The sequence below is a fragment of the Pristis pectinata genome, chromosome 9 (assembly GCF_009764475.1).
Source record: "Pristis pectinata isolate sPriPec2 chromosome 9, sPriPec2.1.pri, whole genome shotgun sequence".
Taxonomy (NCBI): Eukaryota; Metazoa; Chordata; class Chondrichthyes; order Rhinopristiformes; family Pristidae; genus Pristis; species Pristis pectinata.
This window is the reverse complement of record NC_067413.1, coordinates 86,092,129-86,117,446: the sequence shown is the minus strand read 5'-3', so window position 1 is coordinate 86,117,446 and position 25,318 is coordinate 86,092,129. Positions and strand designations below refer to the sequence as shown.

The window sequence follows — 25,318 nt, the reverse complement described above, 5'->3', positions numbered from 1 at the left end:
AGTGGATCAGAGGTGGCTAAACTTTCCCAGAATAATTTTCCAAAACCAAAACCTTCACCATAGTTGGACTGGGAGGTACTGTAAGTGGCCTGGGATTGGGGGAATCCTCAGTTAGTTTTTCTGAACTACTTCAGAGTTCATCCGAAAATAAGATTATAATATATCTTTATTAGTCACATGTACATCGCAACACACAGTGAAATGCATCCTTTGCGTAGAGTGTTCTGGGGCAGCCTGCAAGTGTCGCCACGCTTCCGACGCCAACATAGTGTGCCCACAACTTCCTAACCTGTATGTCTTTGGAATGTGGGAGGAAACCAGAGCACCTGGAGGAAACCCACGCAGATACAGGGAGAATGTACAAACTGAAAAGCTTTCAAAAATTTCACTCCTCTTGATTTTTCTGTCAGCTTCTCCTTATGCCTTCACATCCCCACAACCTCACCTTCACACTCCTGACGTGAAGCTGGTTTATTTTGAATAAATCACAGCATAACATCAGTGAATTGTGCCTGAGGTTTACCAGACACAAACATCATTCAGAGGGATTGAGTAGGTAAAACTAAGTGATACATTAGAAGGAAGTAAAAATAAAATCAGATTAAAAATGCCGGAAGTTTGAAGCTAAAAGAAAGAACCTCAGCCAATTTCTTTCGTATAATTGCATTTGGGTGGTTACATTTCTACTTTAAAAAAAAACCTTTATTTTTCCAATTTTTTTCCCTCTTCCAAGCCTGAAGGAGTTGCCTCTTCTTATTTTGCCCAAGCCATCACTCTTTTTGGGTAGACCAATATTTGAGTGTTGTCAGGCCGATCAATCTCAGAGGCCATTAGATTTTTCCCTAATCCATCTGATAGCCACAGAGCTATTCCAGGCACAGCAATGGGGACAACAGTGGATTTCTCTCCTCCATGGGTAGAGCAACTGTGGATCGTTGCTCCAAGTCTGTAGCTTCATTAGCACTGGAATTCTGGTAAAGGGTTAAAACTGTAATGTTTCCTATTCTTACTCTTTACAGAGACAAATGGAATTTCTTAGTATTTTCAGCATTTTCTGCTTTCCCTATTTTCGAGCTTAAATTAGGTCTCTTTCAAAGCACTTGTGCCCGAATCATCTTCCAGCTGAGGCCTCGAGGGATAGCTTGCCAATGCAGATTGAACAAAATACTGTGAAATGACAAAGTGCCTGTCACTGTTTTCTGAAGAGAATCAGCACTCATTGTAGGGCAGTGTAAAATAATGCACCATATTGCCCAGGGATATGGATCAAAAGGCAGGTGAAGAGTTGAACTGTAGATAGCCATGCTCTGATTGAATGATGGAGTAGACTCCAGTGGTTAAAAGGCTTACTCCTGTTCCTACTACCCTGGTGCCCATGTTATCTGCCAGCTAAGTCATCAAGAGGCGCCTTACTGACACACATTGAACAAAGCAGATTGCTTTGAAATGATTTAAATGCCTGTCAGTGTTTTCGGAAGAGAGTAAGTGTTCAGGAGAATAAAGCAATGAACAGACTGAACATTTTACAGTTCACAGAACTCCATTCTTTATTATCACAGCTTGCTCACAATGACATACATGAAAATACCACTAATGAAGATTAGAATAAGCAGGCAGCATCCTTCTAGGTAATAACTTTAACAGCTGGGACAAATTTGTAGGTCTTGGGTGCTCAGTGGCCTTACTTGGCACAATTCCCCCTTCCCTCAAAAAGACCAGTACAAAGCCCTGCTCACAGATCAAGGGGATTTGAACAAAGAGAAAAACAGACCATGTTGCTTGAGAGTGAAAGGTCAAGGCCAGTGTGTGTTGTGGAAAACAGAACTGACAGTTCTGGGTTGATGTTGACGCAAAAGTCACTAGCACCATTGACTATCTGACCTTGATATTCCTCAGGTTCTGTCTCTATATACTGATGAGTACAGAGCTTCCAAAGAGCCGATCTAGCAATGTCAAATCAGTGGAAGGAGACAACATAAAGGACGTGAGGCAGGATGCAGTAAAGTATGAAACAGCTTGTATTATGCATACTCAGATCATTAACAAAAAAAAAAGTGGGTAATTACAAAACAAGACCCAAGTTGTGTTTCCACATCAAGCAAATCCTTTTGCAAATTGATTGGTTCACATTTTTCTTTGTGTAATTTTTAAACTAAAATCTTGATTATAGTACTTGATTTATTGATTTTCTTAAACCATGTCTCATGACTCCCATACTAATGTATCACTATCCAGAATATACGGGCGGAAGGCTTGATTCAGGATGGTGAAATGCATCAGGCTGTAGCTTTCAGCCGGAGATCTCTTCCCGAAGTTCCTTGTTCCTGCGGACCTCTGTGGCATGTCTCTCCTGTGAGGATAATGGGACACGTTTACAAAAGGTATTACTTATTTACTGAGAAGAAATAAACTGAAGCAAAGAAAGCAATTTCAATGAACAATGTCAGGATATTTGAGTTTTATATAAGTACCTGTTTACATTAACTGTTTCACTGGCAGTAGGATTGATGACGTTACCAGCTTAGAATAGTCGGTAGGTCATAGTATGCCATTCACGATATCACAATCTGGTCCCATGGTTAATCTCGATTGAAAGTGCAAAAACCAATTTTTGGGGATGCTCGAAATGTGAAATAAAATGAAAACTGCTGGAAATACTCAGCAGATCAGGCAGCACACATGGAATGAGAAACACATTTAACATTTCAGGCCAATGACCTGAAACTCTCTCATCACAGACCTTTTGTTTCACATTTCCAGCATCTGCAGAATTTTGCTTTTGTGTCTGTGATTACCTGCAATTCCTGATATGATCGCAGATGGCACTGTAGATTGACCTGTGCTTTCAATTATGCCCTTTGTTATTCAATAATACTGTGATGTTTTAGAAAAAAAACTGCCCATAGTTTGGCATTGGCTGGGGGTTTGCCTACTCTGCTGGACTGTGCCTGTTGCAAATAGCAGTTGAAGAAATAGTGTTTGGCCCCTCCTGGTGTAGTTTATGTCACAAGCTGTGGTGAATAAAGTTGATAAAAAGGGAAGATTAGGAATGTTTTGAAGAACTTCTCAGGTTTAAATTCCACAAACTAAACGTTTTTGCAGCACATTCCAAAGTGTGAAAGCGAAAGGGATGTAGCTATAGACAGGAGGTGTTTTATGGCACATTTATCTTAGCTCCACCAAGATATGGAAACAGCTTATTTCAAGAGATTGATCTCATTAATTCCACTGTGGATAATGGCAATAGAATCAATTTTGGACCAAACTTTCTCTGTATCATTTTCCTTCTTAGGATTATGCTGTGAACTGACTGATCTCAGCAAGTGTGGTTGAGCAATGAGCTGTTGAGGGACCAACACCTGTCGTCAGTTGTCTTTCACAAGTTGGCTGGTGACACTTTGTTGGCCATTTCATAAAAGTATCAATGACAACATTTATCAATTGTTACGAATCTGACATTATTGGCAAGGTGAGCCTATCCCTCATTACCCTTTTGGTTCCGTTACATACCCAATATTTTGTTCCCAGCAACATCTCCCTCTGATCCAAGCTATTGCATCAGATCAAAAGTGCTCTTGAATTTAATATGGAAACAATTTAATATGGAAAGTAAACGAAAGAGAGGTGGCATCACAAGAAGGCCTGGCCCCTGTCTCATTGCTTCATATTTTCAAGGATAAGGTCTGTTTCTAGGAGGGTTCGTGTGTTGTGTTTTCCCTTCTCTCTGGAAAGTGCGTCCAGAGGTGCAGATTAAGAGACGCTGATGGTCTGTGGTCAACAGAGAAAAGGGGAATTCTTTATGTACTGCTCATAAAGATGAGTGCCAGTTGCATTTTGAAATATAGCTACATCCTGGTTGAGTTTGATTAAACCCTCACTCATATTTTTTTAAAAATCCTCATATTTTCTTTACAACACAGAAGGAAGTCCTTTGGCTCATTGAGTCTCAGCCAGTATTCAGAGCAATCACTTTTATACATTCCTTGACTTATTCCCCTTTAACCTATTCAGTCACACGTGCCCATAAACAGTTCCCTGATTCTCCTACCACTCACCTACACTAGGGGTGATTTACCGTAGCCAATTAATCTAACAACCTAACCTCACTCTCTCATTTGCACGCACAATTGGATATCATTCCAATGCAAAACCCCTGGAGGTTCTCTCTTCTATGTACTCCCTGAAAAGCCATGATTTTATGAAATAATTACCTTATTGTCTGTGATATTGCAGTTCAATTAATTTGTAGCAATGAGGGTCAAATTTGCATTTAATGATTTGCTAGATTGGTCTGCTTCTTCTAATTGGTTGTTTGATTTAATTTATTTAACTATAATATCAGCAAATATTGCAAGGAATCCATTTTTTGAAAGTTGGGGGTTCAATTGGTATGTATGGCATGGCTACAGTATTATTAGCAGGTGATGGGAACAGGAATGGGGTAGCTAGCCCTTCCACCTCTTAAACATTCAATGAGATCATGGTTGATTTATAATCTAACTCTATATATCTGCCTTTTCCCAAAAATCCTTAATACTGGAAATTAGCAAAAGTCCTAGCTTTAAAATCAACAATCGGACTAGCACCAACTTCCATTAGCAAGGATAACTCCACATCACTACTCCGTGTGGAGGTGCATCTGAATGACTTGGGTCTAATTTTCAGACAATGCACTGTCGTCCTAGACTCCCCAGCAAGTCTTTCTCTATTATCTTATTGATTCTCCTTGAAAACCTTCATCAAACCAGCCCTTAACATCTTAAATTCTGAGCAAAACAATACTTGGTTATATAAACTCTCTTTGCAATGAAATTCTAAGTTCAAATTTACACTGCATTGCCACCAAAACCATTATATTCTTTCCAAGGAGTGGTGCTTAGAACTACTCACAATTCTCCAGGTATTGTTTAACTTTTGAACAGTGGCAGAACTTCAATTTCTTTCAAAACCAGCCATTTCTCTATCTCTCAAATAGATTAAGGCCATGATTCCATTAATTACAATGCCAACTCTTTTTGCACCATAAACAAGCTTGAATATATGCTTTACTATTCCATAAGGATGTTGAATAGTTGTGGCTCCAACCAGAACTTTGCAGGTGCCCAGTATTTCTTCTCCTTTCTGGTTCCTCAGCATTGGGAAGGAGGGAATGGCTGTAGCATTTTATTGGCTGAAGCAGTCATTGACTTCTTGGGCGTGAGATCTTGGAAACTCTTACTCCCAGGCCTTGCTTTCATGTGGTAATTCATTTTGTTTTCATTGAAATTGAAGTGAATCAATTTAGACATCATGAGGAGAAAAAAATGCCATTGAAATAAGTCCCTAATTTCTTTGGGACAGATGGCCTTCCTATGCCTGAAGATAAACGAGTAAACAAAGGGATTTTTTGATAAAAGTGGCCCAGACTTTTCCTACCCTTTTACCTTACCCACCCACATGATTCCTGCCTAGTGAAGGCTGGTTATGTTTGATCTCCGAATATTGAACCGGTGAATTGCCCTAGTCAGCCAATATTCTTTCAAATGAAAAGGCACAGCTAGCTGCATAGAAGTGGGTATGGGCCAGAGGTAGAGTGAGAAGATATGGCAGCGTTCGGCCCCTGTGGGAGACTGGTAATGATTTAATGATGCCCACTAACCAATGAACTACTGGTGCCTTCACTGATAACGATTATTGAAAGTATTGCAACGTTCTTCAAAGGATGGGAAGCATTTTAAAATTGTTATGGAATATTTCAATTTACATCTAAAGAAGATGAACAGGAAGCTGATCACTGATTACCTTGGCAGGTAATGAATTGTGACCAAGTGGATTGCTGATCAGCAATACAAATGATCACAGTGGGTTGAAAATCAACCAAGAGGCTGCCAATGACCCTTCTCCACTGAGGTGATGGAACTAATGAGAGCAAGTGTCGACATAGATGACAATAATCAAATGCTTTTTGTATTCACCCTCTCGCGGAGACGTTCCATAAGAGCAGCTAAATGAGCCTCGCGGTTTTCCTTGTTCAATTCCATCTTTATGATCAGTTTTTCCTCTGCAGTCCTGCTGAAATTGTTGTTCTCTTCCATGGCCTTTTGCAAAACCTCTCGCTCATGCTCTCTCTTCTCTGCGAGCTGCTTCAGAATCTGGGCCTCCTGAGACTGCATTCAACAGAAAGGATATTAAACTTTCATTTATGTAATGTGTGTGTGTGTGTGTGTGCGAGTGCATGCATGTATATGTTAGAAACAATCCCACAAAGTACTCTGTATTCAGTTCTACTTCTCTTTTAAATGATCAAGCAATTTTCTGTGTGCATGGCTCACTGAATCATATATTATGTTTCTGATTATGGAAATCTCTTTCTACAGATAAGAAAATGTGTGTTATTAGTTAGGGCAAGACCGTGTCACAGAAGTACAGTCACATTTATCAATAAAGGTGCAGAAAGCAAAATAAAGATTTAAAATAGAAAACAATAATGGATTATGTGAACAAATGAATCTCTAATTTAGCTCCATCCTTTCTACAAACTCATTAAAAGTCATTCTTTTCAACAAAACGTATCTGGGAGAAACTGTATCATCAGGTTACAAAGGGAACACAACACAATATTCTTCAAAAATCAAAACGCATCATTTCACCACAGAAAGCCATTGTCTTGCTATAATTGGGCTTTCAGTGAAGAAAGAAAAAGTCAAGGACAAAAATTATTGGAATTAAAAAAAAGGATCTTGCCTGGATTAGATGGAAGGAAATTATTGAGCTAACATCAATGGGAAATATTTAAACAGGGTATAGAACGAGTGGAAATCAAAGATATTTTAATAACGTTGTACTGTGCTGTGGTGTAAGGGCTGATGAATAGAGAGAGTACTTATCAAACAAAACAGTAAATGTGGAGATCATTAACTGAGAGAAAAACATAAGGCGACAAAATTACTCTATGGGAATATTGCTCGTAAAAGTACAGTCAAAAAGATGGAACTGCTAAAAGATGGAAATAGGTTTGTGGATAGTGGTGTTGTGGAGTTTGTACTGGAGAGTGAAAGATTAGTAGAAACCCTGTACCAAATAAATACTTGTGATAAATTTCATCTCCTGTGACTTCAGGAAAAGGAATAAACAGTGTCAAATAAGACAACCCCCTACAAATAAGGCGGCAGGAATATATTGGTAAATTATAATCCAGTTTTTACTTTAGGTATTGGCAAACCTTTGAGCTGGTAATCTACTCCTGTTCAGTAGATGCTTAACACTTAAGTAGTTAAAATGAAAATGTATTTGCAAATGTATCAGTCTACAATAGAACCAAATTTATGGTTTTGCAGTCCATAATTAGTCTTCAGTGATGAGCAGGCTTTGCAGAAATATTTTTTATATGTGGTTCTTCCAATCAAGGATGCATAAGTGATATATGTTACAGGGACAAATAGTGTACGGTTTCACATGTAAATAATGTTTGCTGCACACTATATGTTATAGTGAGAGATATAACATATGTGGTAGTGATGCTTATTGTATGCTTACCAGCTATTCATGATACACTGATGGGCCCTGTGCCTTTAAAAAAACTATATGCCTGTGGATTCATGATGTTTCTGTCTGGCCCACCTTAGTAAGCAGTTAGGTGCCTGGGCTCACTGCTCCCCAACCCCACTTACCTGATAGGTTCTGAATGGCCCCTGATCAGCAAGGTTCAGTGCAATGTAGAACCTTGGTGCCATAAACAGAAAGTTCTGCCCTCAGTAATTATCTTACAGCTAGCTAAACTTTCCGTGGCTTACAAACTGTCAAAACTGCCAAACAGCCTGGAATGTTTATATATGTTCACAAAGATAGAAACATGTTTAAATCCTAATAAAAATAATATTATAAAATATTAAAAATGACTAAGTTTAAAAAAATACAAAATGAAAACAAAGCAATCAAAAAAATTAACTTATTAATTAATTCAAAATATGTAAATTGTCTCTAGCAACTGCTGAAAGACACAGATTTGCTGAACCTGGGTCATCGTCAGTGTCCAGACTTCCCAATGTAACTGCTGAAATGCTGCAGGAAGTTGGTATTCTGCCATTGGACTCCATGAGGAGACCAGGAACAGAGTGTGGTCAGAGTGGCAATTGGCAAGCAGCCGTCACAAAGTTTTGCATGGGTGACCCTCAAAAGTGACTAGGATTGTCAATTTGATTGTCCCTGCAAAAATATTGTTTGCCGCTGTTATAAATCATTCATTTTACAGTAAGCATTGCAGCAATGAATGAATATTTTAGTAAATATGCAATGGTACTGCGACAGCTACTTTTCTTCAGTCATTCAGCCCTGAATTCTAAAGGACCAGACAAAGAAATTATAGTGTATTGTGCAAAGTTATCAAATACTAATCACCATTTACATAATAGTGCAATGTGCTATATTAGCAATATGCATCTATTTGCATGTATTCATGAAAGATAATCATGATGAAAGCAGTTGTTAAAATGTACTTACCTAATACAATGAATTAGATTTAATTGTGAGCCTGACCTAATAAAGAAATTACATTGATTTTAATGTACTGCTGGGGTATTATTTATCCTTGTGCTTGGAATATAGATTTTTTTTATTATGTGGCACAAGCCAGTGTGAACTCTAGCGATATGGTTTTAGAAAGTTCCTCCTCTCTTCGCAGAGATTCTTTGGGCAAAGGCCTGATTTTGAAGTTAAGGCTGGTGTGGAATTTTCCCCTCTTCAATTAGGTTACAGGTAGATTGGCTTGTCGGGGCATGGTCCTTTAACCAGAACCAGACAAACCCAAAGCCAGTGAGTTTAGAGGTTATTACACCACACTCTTCATGCAGAGTTAGGGGAAACGAGTCGAGCAATTCTTCACACATTAGCCCCAAACATGGAGATTTGGTCAAGCCCAAAAGCAAACCCTTCAGGAAAACCTCTGCTTACCTTCACATTCAAAGACCGAAACAAACATGCCAGGAGATAATTTTAAAAGTAATTCCTTCAGACAGCGAGGAAGCAAAGGGATGGTGAGGCAATCAGGAGAGGAGGCCGTGAAACGGTCTGATAAGGCCATTACTTCTGACATTTGCATAAGAAGGCTTCCAGTGGGGAACAGTGACTGCCCTGAGTTAGTTTTAGTGAATTTTATAACGGGTGAGAGAATTCTGCCTGCTTTAAACAAATGGCTGACCCCCCCCAAAAAAAATCAAGCTGTAGGTCATGTGATTATGTGTGGACGAGAAGAATAGAGCCACTCTCAAATTGTGGTTTGGGTCAGATAATGCACAATGCTTTCTGATCTCCATTATTCCTACCTAAGAAGCCCTGCCAGGCATGTCAGGAGGAGCAAGACTGGAGCTGGCTGCAATGTCCCCATTACTGAATAGGTTTCCAAACTTACTGATAAGCCTTGCAGAAGACAAAACAATCGCCCCCTTAATGTCTTTGACAGAACGTGCTTAATTAATATCTATCTGCTTTATTATGTAAGTTCATTAATTAAGTTTAGTGTTCATTGGACCTATGTTGTGGCTATCTAAGCTAGTTCTACTTAGAAAGCATGATAGTGAAAATTTTAAACATAATGAATTCACTATTATGTTTTCACAGTGGAATTAGTTTGAATAGCAACAACACAGCCCCCCTGAACTCTCTGTTCAATTTGGAACCAATAGGTACTAATTAAGCAGATTCTGTCAAAGAGATCCAAGGATCATTTTAATCTGATCTACTCAGGGGAAACAGGTTGTGTTTGGGATTCATACCCAAATGTAAACTCCATTCTGAAGCATTGCTAAAATGATTAAATAGACTAGTAGATTCAACAGTACTGTGCTGTCCTCGATGGATCACACTGTAGTTGTTGTCACTGGCCTGTTTTGAAATTTTGTTTCATATTTTAATTAATAGTGAACTAGCTTTAAATGGTACAAATAATGAATGTTTGGCCACGTCTGTTTGTGAATGTAATATAACTGATTCTACTGTTAAAGCTAATTACAAAGCACATCATGAATGTACAACTCAGATGCTTTTTCAGTAATTGCTATTACTGTACGGAGCTTTCATAACAAACTTTATGTGCTTCCTTCAGTTTTATTTCATTACATGTGATGCATTGTTCCATAACTCTCAACCAAAACATTATTGTTAAATTATCATATCCAATAACAATCCTAGGATTAGTTATATAATGATGTATAATTGAAGTTGTTCTTTTTGTTCTTAAGTTCATAAAGATTGTGGGCAGAACGCAGTGGTGAATGGACTTGCATTATTTACATGCAGCTTATGGGCAGGACAAAAGGCAAGCTCAGAATCAACAAAAAAGCTGCAGATGCTGGAATTTGAATCAAAAGAAGAAAATGCTGGCAACACTCAGCAGGTCAGGCTGTATCTATCTCAGAATGTTTTGGACAAATCATTTATGTGGGTTGCACTGAAGCTGCTTTCGAGTTAGGACCTCAGCTAGCAAAAGGAATTGAATATAAATATATTAATGAAGATTTCAGTGATGACCATCACAATCAGATGGTCCCGGCACAGCCACCCCTCTTGTCTGCTAACACAGATCAGTTTATCAGGCACGGTAGTGTAGCGGTTAGTGTAACGCTATCACAGCAACAGCGACCCGGGTTCAATTCTGGCCAAAGACGTACTGGTTAGGAGGTTGTGGGCATGTTACGTTGGTGCCGGAAGTGTGACAACACTTGCGGGCTGTCCCCCAGAACACCCTATGCAAAAGTTGCATTTCACTGTGTGTTTTGACTAATAAAGATTATCTTATCTTCCAATACTTGATTCATGTCTTATATTAGAAACATGCTTCTCTTATAGTTGCTGTATTACTGATATTGTTAAATTATAGTTTTAAATACATAATATTAGATGTAATCAAAAATTCAAGTTTACCCAGATAATGATTACGAAATTCTTTCCCCCCTATTCTCATGAAGGCAGATGGTGTCAGGCTTCCAATGCCTGCTCCTCTGCACTGTTCCTTCCAGCCTAGAACAACCTGAACATGGTAGCATGGATTGTGAGGGCTGGTGAACCTCCAGCCATGGGAACCATGGTATCTTGCTTCATTCTGTCCTCACCTGATATCCTTAAATGCATACAGATCAGTTACAACACCCCCACTGCCAGATGGTTAAGATTCAGACCAGAAACTGATCTCTGACTTATTTGGCTCTGCATCACAGAGTCTTCAAGGGAACCTCTTCATTTTCTTTATCATTAATCAAATTTTATTCGGCATAATCCATAGGATAATTTTTACCTTCCTCCTGTCCTCTGCGGCCTCAAGCTTCTTCTGGATCTCATCCAAAGAGAGATCCTTCTTCTTTGGAGGTGACAGAGTTCGGTCCAGTGCTGGCACTGCTTCTGGGGAAGGTGGCTTTAAAATCACCTCAAAAGATTGACCTGAGGCACGCTTGTTGATTTGCTTCACTTCCATGTCTGTAAAATAATGCATGTAGTGTAAATTTGTGCACTTTACCACAGAAAGTCAGATCATTGCATCAATTGAAGATGGCCACTGACAATGGGTTTCTAAAGTGAGAAAGAAATGTATTGCCCTTTGGGAAGAAAATATTGAGGCCTCAATATATACATCACACAGCGAGCCAGTTAGCCAGTGAGTATCAACATCTGCTGAAGAAAAGCTTACTTTTCTTTTGTCTTAATTGGTTGTAGAATTCTATTGACTTCAGTCGTGGGGACCCTGTTTCACTAACCTGAGCTCCAGCAAGTGAAAAGCATCTGACAATTTGTGGAGAGGACCACATCACCGCAATGGCTGAGACAGACCATGCTGAATTTTATCCTTGTTCTCCGGCTTGCAGGTTCCATGATTTGCATTGACATGGAGCCAGGAGTACACCTGGACACGAGAATGTCAACGGAAACTGGCACATCTAGTGTAGGTGCTCCTTTATGTCACTCCCCTGGGAATGCATATCACTGCTCCTAGTGTAATTACAGGTCCTAATTTGTTGTCCTAGAAATCTTGGCTCCTATAAAGCAATGGTATTTATATGGGAGAGTGGCCTCAATAGCCAATCCCAAACATTTTCACCCAAAGAAATGGGTATTTCTTTGGGATGAGAAAGTGGGGGTTTATAATTAAACTTGGACAGTTTAGATTTAGTTTAACATTTGCTGCAATCCCATAAAATACAATTTGTTTGGTTTTAAGTGGGAATTTGCTGTGTTTAGGAAAACAGTTCATATTCCATGCTTATATTTATTTAATATTATTTAGATAGTATAGTTCAATGCAACCAAAGCTTCTAGTTTATAACAAATAATACTGCAAAATGATGTAAGATGTAACCAAGTGGGAAAGTGTTTGTGTCACTTCAGGACAGTTGCTTTCTTTACTGCATGTTTCTTTCTTCAAAGTAAATTAATTTGCAGAATTATGTCTCAAAGGAATCCTAAATGGCTCTATTAGAAGTGGCGCTACAAAGTTGAACTGTACGGGGATGAATCATTTCTTTATAATTGTTACGGGAAACTCCTACATTAAATTAATCTCGATTGTGGTTTACTCAAACAACAATTGACTCACCATCATAGTTGTAGAATGTGGCAGCATGTGGTTCAGAATAGAAGCAGGAACATATCAGAGAGAGCATAGAGAGCTCCTTCATTTTCTCCTTGTAGGCTGAAAAAAATAAAATGCATAGTCAAAGCTTCTTAAGATTAGCTTTTAGTTTCCTTGCACAATTTTATACAGATGGTTATTCAAGAACTATAGATTGATCTCAGTAAGAAACAACAGATCAAAGCAGAATTGTTAATCAGAATTACATTGAACAGAATTGGCCATAGCAGCAGGTACAGGCTGGAAACTGATTGGATAGGAATGTTTATTTTGTTTAGAAGTGGGAATTTGCTGTGTTTAGGAAAATAGTTCCTATCCCATGCTTATATTTATTTAATATTATTCAGGTAGAATAGTTCAATGCAACCAAAGCTACAAGTTTATAACAAATAAAACTGCAAAATAATGCAAGATGTAATATTGAGAGAGGACCATCACCAGGAAGTACGACAATATGATAACATCTTTGTGATAAATCAGTTTCCTATTTCCCTCATTTAATATGGACTTGCTTTGCCATCTCTCCAGGGCAACAGCACATCCTGCTGCCACACACTGGTAATGCACCTCCAGTGCTGTCTCGGTCTTATCACCACTTGAGTGAAATGCTAATGCAGGTGAATTTATGCTCATAAGACAATACGCAGAGTGAGTGGCAGGAGCTCTGAAGACCCATGTTGTTAGATTTCAGGAGCTGAGGTGAAGGCAGCACCCTCCTCTAACAGGTGAGAAATTTATTTTCATTAACAAGTATTGTACATTTAAGGCTGGAAATTGATGCTACTCTTGCTTGGTGTCTGGATCCATGTGCCCTCACAAGTCTTCTAATATACAATATATGTCAGTAAATATTTTTCATATAAATTCACAGAGGAGTCTTTCACCTGATGAAAAGTCAACTTTTAACAAAATGGTGCAAGAGTGTGGCAACTCGTTGCAAGCTGGTCTTTGCAGATCTACTCATTACTTCTATTATAATCGTTCCACTCTTTTAAATCTAAATTCCATGTCTCTAAGAATCACTAATAATCTTCTTTTAAATCTACTTATGGGTCTGGTGATCTTTACCTCCTGGAGCACTACCTTGTTATGGTCTTACATCTTATTGTCTACCTGCAGTGCACTTCCTCTGTGTATTTGGCATTCTGTTACTGTTTTTCCCTTGAACTACCACAATGCACTGATGTGATCAAATGATCTGTATGGATGGATCTGAATGGATCTGTCTGTATGATCTGTATGGAAACAAAGTTTTTCACTGAACCTCAGTACATTTGACAATAATAAATCAATTTACCAAGTCATCCACTTGAAAGATTAAGTCTACTTCCCTTACCAAAGATGCTGCCTAATCTACTGACAATTTCTAGCATTTACTGTTTTCCTTTCAGGTTATACTTAGTCATTTTCTTTCACCTTATTAGGCCAAGCAAATGCAGGAAAGGTGCACATTAGTTGACGACATCCATGCCAGTTCGATATTCTCAAAGATACTTTAATCCACCATGATATGAGGTTCAGAGGAGAGTCTGCAATTGGCTGATTAGCTGCTAATCTATTTCCTAGGTTCAGCGGCTACTTTAATGTGCCCTTAGTGTAGCTGGGCGGAAGGAGGATTGGGGGAGTTGGTGGACATGTGAGGGAGAATAAGTTACAGGGAAATTAGTGAGAGACTGAGTTTGATTGAATTGCACTGAGACCCAGCATAGGCTCGATGGATTGAGTGGTTGCCTTCTATGTTATGAGAAAATATAAAAATATAAACCCCTAAAGATACTTACAAGCTTAGCAATTCATTACAAATTGCTAGCTGTTTCACCTTATTTAATTGCCTTGGTTACCCCTAACTGGACAATTTTACTGTTTCCTTCTTAAAGTTACTGGCATGTTAATGTGCAGTATTTTGTCATTCATACAGTCTACAACTATTCCCTTGACTCCACAATTCCTGCTAGTCCATTGTAAAAGCAAAATTCTGCAGACCTTGGAAAAAACAAATCTGAAAACACTGAATGTACTCAGTGGATCCAGCAGCATCTGCAGAGGGAATAGAGGACGTAAAATTTCAGTTCACTGACCTTTCAACAGTAAGATTCTGACATATTTTTATTCTGGATATTCTAAATTTGTTTTTATGCTTAATCAAATTCTGTTCTAACTGAGAAGTCATTCACTGTGCCCAACATATCAGCAAGGCTGTTTCCTGGATCTGACAGTAGATTCTGGTTGAGATGCTCTTAGTGACTCTGTACCACTTATAGGACCATTCTTATGGAATATGCCACTGACATAAAGGCTATTATGAAGCTGGTTATTATGAAGTCTAGAATAATGTACAATCTGGGCAGGTGCACAGCTTATAAGCATGCAAGAGTAACATGAAGTGCACCCTTATTTAAATGTGTACAGAATTTTGGAAAAATAATGTAAATGTCACAATTTAAAATAGAAAGTGAATAAGCTTCATTTAGGTAAAGATGTAGTAGTATTTTGATGCTGTGGTCTCAAGCTATTCTAATACATATTGCCGCACTGGGAAAGTACAGTGAAGCCTCTTGGACAGCAGGAAGATATAGTCTGCAGACATGGAGCTATATTCCCTGAGAGGTAGAATTCCTTTGTCTTAGTTAAAATTCATATGCTTGAGTCTAAAATAACTCACAACATCACAGAGGCTTGGGATTTATATGAACTTTAAAGGGTAACTTCAAGGACAGCATATTTAAGGAAGAAAAACTGCAAGAACTGAATGAAAATGTGAGTGATATGTTACATTAGGAGGTGGGCTTCATTAGTTCTAGTTAAGGTGAAGAACAAAGTGGAAGACAGGTAGATGAAAGGTAACATCGGAAATGCTAATCTCTTCAATGTTGATGTGTTTCCAGCAGCAAAGTGCAAAAATTGCAAATCGGATAAATTGATAACTTTAAGTATCAAGCCTACATAACCTCTATCTACAAAAATAATGACATGATTGATGATACTTGGTAGAGAAATTCATCTTTGGTTGCCTGTACTAAATGAATGTGACAGTCTTGTTCACTGGTTATATTCATGTCCTGCACATTTTGTTCCATTGAAATCCAAGGTGTAAGTTCAGCAAATGGCAAAACCTGGCACTTCTCATCTGCTAATTCAGATTCGGAGGAGGCAGTTATTACAGTCATTATCTATGCCTACAAAGTGAGCTCTGGGCAAAAGAATATGAGAGCCCTGGATGGGATTGAGTGCCTAATGGATTGAGCACAAGATAAGGAACAGGACTTTGGTAGATTAGAAGAATCTGCATTCATGGTTGTGTGGTGAAATTTATTGGCAGTCAACATTGCTTCAGATCTTGTTTAGTCAAAAATCTGTATTAAATCTTACATGAAAGGTAGCTACTTAAGTTCAAAACACACCATGCCCTTCTTTACATAGATACATATAAAATACCTGGCATGCTTGGCACCTGAAGGACATAAAACAGGGTAGGGGGTGGGAGCAGGAGGCCTGTGCACACAAAACATGCAATACCCCTCCTCTCCTCACCTTGCACATCACCAGCTTAACATGTCTTTCGAGGCAAGGAGAATTTCTATGTTGTAGTGCCTGTGGTTTTTTTGGATGACTTACATGATTAATTTCTGCCATTATTTTAACTCACTAAGCCATTTTATATCAATGCCTATTTTTTTGGTTTAAAATTTCATTTTGTGAAGCCCAGTCTCTGCTGAAATTCCATTGGAATGTTTCCTTTCAAGGGGAGCATGTATTTGTGCCCTGGAGATGCCAAGTTTGTCAGGTATCTTGTGTATGTCTGTGTGAAGCATGACATGCTGATTTGAGCAACCTTTCCAGCAAAATTCAGTGCACGGATAATGTTTGCCAATCACCATGTTTCAGAAATGAAAAAATGCAGACGAGCTTCAATGTTCGAGTAGTTGAACTTTGTTTTTCAACAATGCAACATCAGTCAAATCCAAAATAAATTTGTAAAGCATTTCACCCACAGACCACAGTCTTTGATAATTATCATTCCATTCACAGCAGGGATTCTTGCTCTGATGTTCAGTGGTGGTGTTATTTTCAGGGGTATGCCAGAGGGAGATTCAGCAGGAAATATTCACAGTTTTGGAATCTAGAAATTTAATTTCATTTGAACTAATAGAGAACAAATGGATAAATCACACTGCAGGGAAAGAAAGATACAAGTTATTAGAATGCTATATTATTGTATAGAAAGTCAATAAGAGCATGAAGTTTAATAATACTATAAAACTGATTGATGTTCACCCTGTCCAATAGATGCTGTCCTGAGGATTCTATTCACTGCATTCATTAAAATGCTCTTCACCTCTCAGTGAATTTCTTCTGAGAAATTCTGGATGCAGGTGTTTCTACCTCATGCTGTGAAATTGAGCTGTAAATTAAATATTAAAGTAACACTCTGTTTTTTGTTGTTTTGTGGGAGGGGAAGATTCATCTATCAAAGTTAGGCGTTCCCAGAAGCATAATCTATGTGATTTAAGTCTGCAGTCTAATAAGAGATAAAAATGCATTTCATTCTAGACAAGCCTAGTGCCAAACCACTAAAACACATGTCAATTAGATTTAGCTGTTACTTAAATATTGCACTGACATCTTTTGCTTTATAGTTCAGAAAATCCTCATAACAGCTTTTGATAGCTATTTTAATCACCCATGAAGAGACCTCAGAGGTTTGAAACTCTGAATGGACTGAAAGGCTGGTATGTTTAGAATTTTGTATTATATGATTAATAGTCTCATAATTATTACAATATATTACCAGCTGCTTCATAATTATTTGAGGTGTATGTAAAATGATTCATTGTTATAGCTGAAGCTCAACCTTTATTGAAGGAGGCTTACCCGTACAGTGATGTTAATGCTCAATTGCTCAAGAAACTAGTGTAACCCAGTGCTCACTTTGATTTACATAAGTTCACAAATGGAATTGCTTTATCTGCTTACATGGCGAGCTGCAGTTGTCTGATAATGGCCCAGGATTGCTTGGGAAATAATTATATGTTTAATGCTTGTGCCTATACTGACGTGCAAACTCTGTAATGATTTGTGGTGAGGAAGTGAGTTGCAAATTGCGGAGCTCCCTAGGCCACTTATTTCTCTCCACCATTAGTCTTGCAAAGCTCCTTCTTTCTCTCTCTTATGACTCAATCTTTCTGTTTTTCTCCTTAGTTCTGTTTCTTCTAATTGACTCCCATTCACCCTATTTTTTTCTATTATATATGAATGCATTTAATAAGAGTAAAAGATAGCAACTTAAATTTGATAACAGTTTATGAAAAATAAACCATGCAGAAAAAATGCTAGTCCAATTATTCAAATTTCATTGTAATGAAATGGGTATTGGATATCGATATTGGTAGGTCAAATATGTTGACGGAATATAGTTGGTAGGTCAAATATGTTGGCGGAATATAGTCTTAATGGTAGGACTCTTGGCAGTGTGGAGGATCAGAGGGATCTTGGGGTTCAAGTCCATATGATGTTCAAAGCGGCGGCGCAGGTTGACTCTGTGGTTAAGAAGGCATATGGTGTATTGTCCTTCATCAATCAGGGAATTGAATTTAGCAGCCGTGAGGTATTGTTGCAGCTATATAGGTCTCTGGTCAGACCCCACTTGGAGTATTGTGCTCAGTTCTGGTTGCCTCACTACGGGAAAGATGTGGAAGCCATAGAGAGGGTGCAGAGGAGATTTACAAGGATGCTGCCTGGGATGCGGAGCATGCCTTATGAAAGCAGGTTGAGGGAACTCGGCCTTTTCTCCTTGGAGAGACGGAGGATGAGGGGGGACCCAATTGAGGTGTATAAGATGATGAGAGGTATTGATAGGGTAGATAGTCAGAGGCTTTTGCCCAGGGCTGAATCGGTGGCCACAAGAGGACATAGGTTTAAGGTGCTGGGGAGTAGATATAGAGGAGATGTCAGGGGTAAGTTTTTTACTCAGAGAGTGGTGAGTGTGTGGAATGGGCTGCCAGAAACGGTGGTGAAGGCTGATATGATAGGGTCTTTCAAGAGACTGTTAGATAGGTATATGGAGCTGAGTAAAATAGAGGGCTATGGGTAAGCCTAGTAATTTCTAGGGTAGGGACATGTTCGGCACAGCTTTGTGGGCCGAAGGGCCTGAATTGTGCTGTAATTGTTCTATGTTCTATGTTCTATGTTCTATCTTGAACTTCAGAAGGTTATATTGGAAGGCTTAGCTGGATTTGGTCTTAGGAGCTAATTGGAAAGCTTTCATAGTTGGATGAGTAGCCAAAAGGAAAGTTTGATGATCAGTGATAATGGTTTCAATTCAATCCCTGTGATCTGCAGAGAACATTGGTGTCAATCCTCGGATTTCTATTGTTCACAATACTTATGAGACTTTTAAAACTGTAGGTAAATGATTGAAAATTGAGATTACAGATGACAGATGTGCATGGGAGCAGATTCTTTGAGAGTAAGATTCACATTCTTGAGCAACCTGAGTCCAGAAGCATGGGCTGCCATCATTGTAGTTAATAGACTGCTCCAGTCATTAGCTCTTTATCCAGAGGGTTAAGAACTTAACCTGCCATCTGTCCTTCCAGTGATCTACACTGGAATGAATTTCACCTACTGTACACCTGGCTCACTGGCACTAAGCATCAACTTAGCTTCATTAACCAGGCACTCCATCAAAAAAATGCATAAAACAAAAATGCATTTAAATTAACAACTTTATATGTGTCTTAGTTAAAATTTCCTTGGTTCTGTTCTAGTGTTGCAAACATTGTGTATCTTCCTCTCTTTCAATTCCTTCTGGATGTTTAAAAATGTCTTGCATCGTGATTTTTTTTCCGGTTGGGTTCCACGGTTCAGCCCAGTTCAAGGAGAAAGAGAAAGCTGGAAGGAAAGCTCCCTACGGCCTTTCTCAGAGCTGTAACCACAGTCTCCATATAAATAGCTGCGCTAACCTTCACCAACTCTCCCAGCAACTGGTGATACTTAGCTTCAGGAAATGTAAAGCGTCTTTTCCACTGCACCTGAATCTATGCATCAATATGATAGCTCTATTTTAATAATATTCCATGTGTAAGCTCGCTCCCTTAATATTTTATTCAGCACCATCACTATTTCTGATGCTAAGCAATTGGAGAGAAAATTGAAAAAGAAACAATATGTGCCTATTGTTTTGTGAATAATGAAAATCCAAAACCACCAAATAGAAAGGGAAATGACAGAAATGTCAACAGTCAATCAATGAAATAGAAGGTTGTCTACTGCTTAATGTGAACAATAAACTCAGTTACTCAACAGCTTAGACACATATGACATATTCCATAAACGTCATTGACCTAAGAAATGTCATAAAGATTGTAGGAATAGGTTGGAAAATTGAAACTAACTCATTAATTTGAAGTTCTAAATCTACTTAATATTTGTTTGATCCATTTCCCAGTAAGCAGTAGTGAACAGAGGACTATGTTTGGCAGCTACTTCAGCTCATTTCAAAGGCATCATGTAATTAATGTTTGTAAATGTGAGACTGTATGGAAGACTTGGCAGAGTGGATGGATGTGGTTTAACAAAGCACCAGTAGGGGTCACGTTTCAGAAAGCAATATCCATTGTGAAATAATTCCTGATAATTTCACGGCAAGTAAAAAGTAAAACAATATTAATTGAATAAAGCACAACGTATTTGAAATGAATTCATATTGCTTTCTGCTTTGAGCTTTCTGCAGTGAGCTTTTAGCACTTAAATTTATTTGTTTTAAGTATGGTGTCATTACTGCAAGAACACTACAAAAGGCCAATATTCAGTCTAACTTAGAGCTTCAGTAAGCTGCAAACATGCCGCCATTTTATGAGGCTGACAGGCAGGGTAGTTGCTTATGTCCTTAAGAAAAGCCTTTTTGAGATTTTTTTTTAAATTGAAAGGATGAGGAAGGAAGGAAGATCCTAATTATGTTTTTTTTTAAAATGACTTAGTACTATATTATCTATCTTCTGGATTTTGGAAACATTATGCAAAATTCTGTTCATTTAAATGATCTGAATTGATTTGCAAATGTTATATTGAATTTTTGACATTCAGAATGAAAGATATTTATCAATGTATAGGACCCATGAATACACTTGTTGGATTTTTTAGTTTGAGTGTTTTAAGGAGTCTTTTGACTCGCTAGTATAATAACTTACGTGCTACAGATTTACATCCTACATAGTGGTGCACTGATTTGAAAAGAATCATAAATTGCATCACCTTGATTGATGTTTTGCAACATATAATTTTATAAAAACACTTCCCAATGATTAAAATGTCAGTATGAAAGGACGATGGTCATGTACAATATAGAATATTTATCCCAAAGTTCAAATGCAATGAAATTAGACTAATGAGTCAACCTTAGCCTCTGTCAGAGGCTAGAGTGGTATATGTCATTATTAAATAATACATTTTTTGTTGTGTAAATACAATATGCAGTAATAGCTTCATGTCAGAAAACTGACATTGCTCTCTTTTAAATGAAGACGAAGGTCTATTCTTACTCATCCATTCAAGGTTAAGTAAAAAAAAACACGAATTTTGATTTGTTTTATATCAGTTAGAATTTTTGTTAACTACCAACAACAATGCTTGACATTTGATATTGACACACTCATTAGGAAACTAGCTTCAATATTATGTTTATTTTTGTGCTGTGAATGATCTTAGGAGATTCAAAATGGCACACAGTGTGCTTTCATCTTTGTGGAGTGATTTATGCTGGATGGTACATTGGTGAGGGTGCAAGGCCACAGGCACTGCAGACTGAGAGCAGGCAGTCCATGATGTCAACTGAAGGTTAGTGCTCCAACTATCACTCGTTCTTAACTTCCTAAGGCTGGGAACTCATTTAGGGAGGAACACCATGCCCAGTGGTGCTATTTAAAGAGATTATCATCAAATTCTAGGTTAGGTTTTTTATTGATTTCTTCTGGTTATTGGGATGATTCTACCGGTGTTTGGTGTAACAGTTGTTACAAGTTGCAAAAGTCTAAAGGGACTGTTGTGGCAGGTGGTGAAGGACCTTCTGTTGACTTCAGGGCTTCTGTACAAAGCAGTTACTCCTAGACAAGTTACGTCTCCTTGGGATTCCGCATGAGTGGATGAACGAACAGAGCAAGACAAACTGATGGAAGGTGAAGATTTGGGTAAAGTCATGGGGAGCAAGGATCTCACCAAGGGGTGTGTCCTTCCAGGATACTGAGACAACAATTCTCCTTCCACAACAAAGTTCACTATGTGAGACATCTGTGCTCCCACAAGGACAATCTCACTGAAATCTTCGACCCTCTGCAGCCACATATGCAACCTTAGGACAGGGCAATCCTAGCCCTGCCAGTGACTGTCAGTATAATCATACCAAAGAAGGCTGCAGATGGAGATATATGTCACAGTTTGCACTGAGAGTCATGCAGACAGGTGGCCAATACCCTAATAGGAGTTATGAGGCGTCGTTCTGTGGTAAACTGCTTTGACTGCTATATTTAGCAAATTAAAGAACGGCTGCTGGAATAATCATTGCTTCTGGTGTTCAACCCACACCCTCTGCACCACAACATTGCAAAAGCCATGCTTCCACACTATGTTGACAGAGTAAAGCATTGCCTCTATGATTCCATGAGGATATGGAATGAGCTGCCAGAGGAAGTGGTTGAGGCAGGTACAATAGTATCATTTAAGAAGCCCTTGGATAGGTACATGGAGGGGCAGGGCTTAGAGGGATATGGGCCCAATGTAGGAAATTGGGACGAGCTGGGTGGGCACCGTGGTCGGCATGGACTCGTTGGGCCGAAGGGTCTGTATCTGTGCTGTATTGCTCTATGATTCCATGACCTGCCAAAACAATGTCAGGACTACCCCGAAACAGAGTGGGCATTGAGATCCATGGTGATGTGCTGCAAAACTTCTTGAGGAGGGAGCCCTAGCCACCAGCTGTATGGCAAGCAGTGTAGAGTGGGACCATGAGTGAAGAAGAGAAGGAGGAAACTAGGCTGCCTTGGCTGCCTGTGACAAACACATCTGAGTATGATGCTTGAAACCACAATCCAATTCACTATTCACCAGCCGGCACAACTTCCCTCTGTCATTGACGAACACGACAGCAGGTTGGCCATAGCACAAAAATACTAGAGTCACCCCAGCAAACAATGCAAACTGTGGTTATAAAAGTAAGGCATGCCATTTGGCATGGGAATATAAATTAATTACTTATGAGTCTCTGCTTGCCCTAGCTCCAAGAACGTTGTCACCCAGGTGGCCACAGCATGTTGCTGGAAGGTTGTGAGTTTCAGTGGAGTTGGTCGCCGATGGTCCTGGAGGAGGTCCTTGGGCAGCTCTGGGGTTGAATGTCTTCACTACAGAATGCACTATCTCAACATGGGTAACAACAGTCCAACCAAGCCAGCTGGCAGTCAACAGAAGGGGCACCAGTGGAGTGGCAGGGCTGGGGGAATGGATGCTGTCTTCCTGAGGGACAAGGGCAGGTTCATGCTCTGTTGAGCCCCTGCTACCCCTCCAGAACAGTGTTTCTTACAGAGCCAGTTATTTGTTAAAAAAAACTTGAAGAACTCCCAGCTCATCTCCCAGCTTCTGGCACTATTCCCACTCTCCCCTCCCCCATCTGCCTATCAACCCCCTTCACCTAGATCTACCTATCGCCTGCTAGCTCTAGCTTCATCTCTTCCCTCCACCTTTTTATGCTGGCTATATCCCCTCTACCTTTCAATCCAGATGAAGGGTCTCGACCTGAAACATCAACTGCCCATTTCCCTCCACAGATGCCTCTTGACCTGCTGAGTTACCCCTTATGTCCATTTGTTGGTGGTAGGTTACTGGACAGCAATAAGACCCTGTACTTGGACATTGTGTAGCTGCTGCTTGTGCTTCACTGGTTTTTTGACATCAACTCTTTGATTCAGGAATGTTGATGGTTCCATGTGTGTATGAACACAGCAACTTACCATTTCCATTATAGAAAGGGGAGACCAAGCTCTGTGCCAAACTTTGTGCGAGGTTGCAGCCAGACTCCTCCTTGCTCTTTACCATTGAATGCAAGCCTTGGGAGGCATGTCAGTGCCCCATCATTTCATTATACAGTCCCTTCTATGACCTGTCCTGTCAAAACTCAGCTGAATTCTACGTGTGCAAATTCGACTTATGTAGCCTTGTCCTCTCCTGAGCATCAACCTTCACAGTTCTTTGCTGTTCTTCAGGCTGTGGGCCAGTCTTGCCCTGTAACTCATCACAGGCATATAGATCCTGCCTCTGTGCTCTCCCCTACATTATGTGCAAGATCGTTATCTGAACTGGTGGTTTTGTATGTAAGAAATTGAATGATGACGTGTCTTTATCTACATTGCATTGTTGCCCTTCTTTCATTGTTTGGGCGGGTGTTGGACCTTAGATACCTGAAAGGATAAGTGGTGGGAGTAGGTTGAAATGCCAGGGGGGAGTAGAGCTGAGGTGGGGTGGGGGGAGTTGATAAGATTGCTATGTTTACACTTAGTATAAGGTAAATCTGAAGAGATTATGGCATGCAGAAGATGTGGGATGTATGAAGGAAGATTAGGTGTAGGATCACCATCACACCAACCTTGGCAATGGCCCCCCATTTTTGGGGTGCATTATCTACTCCTGGTAGTTAGCACATCTGTACACTGTCTGGTTGTGCCCCATGTTCTTCTGCAAGAGGGAGACAGCTGTAGCACTTTGGGCTGTCATCGCTGCATTGGGCAGCATTGAAAGCTCTGAAATGTGGATGTGAGGCTCTCAACAGTGGCAAGAGTATGAGAGTGAGATGGATCACAGGAATGTCAGGTAAGAGTTCTGACTGATAGACATTCTTGGAGATGAGAGGTGTTGTGTGGTGAATTGACCAGTGGCTGAGGCTAATGTTGCAGATGATGGAATATGACATGTGAATATACCTTCACTGACCTTGACAATTCATGTGAGGTCATTGAACTTCTCTGGTCCTGGAAGATGATCAGATACTGACCTGAACAGCTATCTGCTCTCATTGGTGTCTGAGTGTGTCTTGAAGAGCTCAGTGCTCCGTGGATACAGGACACTTCTACTTTGCATCACCACTGCTAAGGCATCCATTGCAGTATCTAAAATGTCAGCACCTGCTCCAGCCATAAACATCTCCTGAATAAATTGTTCAAGCCATCTTTCAGCAGTGGGGGCTACTTTTAACTGATGGTAGCCATGTGTGGTATTGTCCCCCTACCGTTTCCCCATCCTATTTAGTTTTGGCTGGAGGCAGAAATCTTTTTTATGACTGTGGGAGAATCACTGATGTACTGGCTGCATTGCATGTGGGCATGGGATACTTCTGTACTCTGGGCTCTGTGTCAATTTTTAGAGACTATTGAATTAAGCTCCAGTCTGCCTGGCAGCTCTATCAAATTATTAGGATGAATATAAGGCCATTTCTCTCTCATAATAAACTCATATATTAAATTAGATTTTAATGCAAATTAAAATGCTATTGAATAGTGAAGTATCACTTCTGTTTTTCAAGCTGCTGTTTATTGGGAAGTAGGTATTGTACAAAATAAAGCAAGTTTCTAGAAGGAGTGATTACCAATTAGTCTAACAGAACAATATTAAACTGTTCTTGTTGTTTTTTGTCAAACACTGCAGGTAATAGTTTAGGCAGGGCACTTTAACACAATAGATTTA

At 39.4% G+C, this 25,318-nt stretch overlaps 1 protein-coding gene across 1 annotated transcript in view; it reads right to left on the bottom strand.

Annotated features, from left to right (window-relative positions):
- Positions 1-1,521: 1,521 nt before the first annotated feature.
- stmn2b (stathmin 2b) overlaps positions 1,522-25,318 on the bottom strand; it is a 30,315-nt gene continuing 6,518 nt past the window's right edge. The window contains exons 2-5 of the mRNA XM_052023006.1: positions 12,560-12,655; positions 11,267-11,445; positions 5,955-6,146; positions 1,522-2,350 (exon numbers count right to left, since the gene is read on the bottom strand). Coding sequence (XP_051878966.1) covers positions 2,291-2,350; positions 5,955-6,146; positions 11,267-11,445; positions 12,560-12,655 — 527 coding nt within the window. The 3' untranslated portion in view covers positions 1,522-2,290. The remainder of the gene's footprint in view (positions 2,351-5,954; positions 6,147-11,266; positions 11,446-12,559; positions 12,656-25,318) is intronic.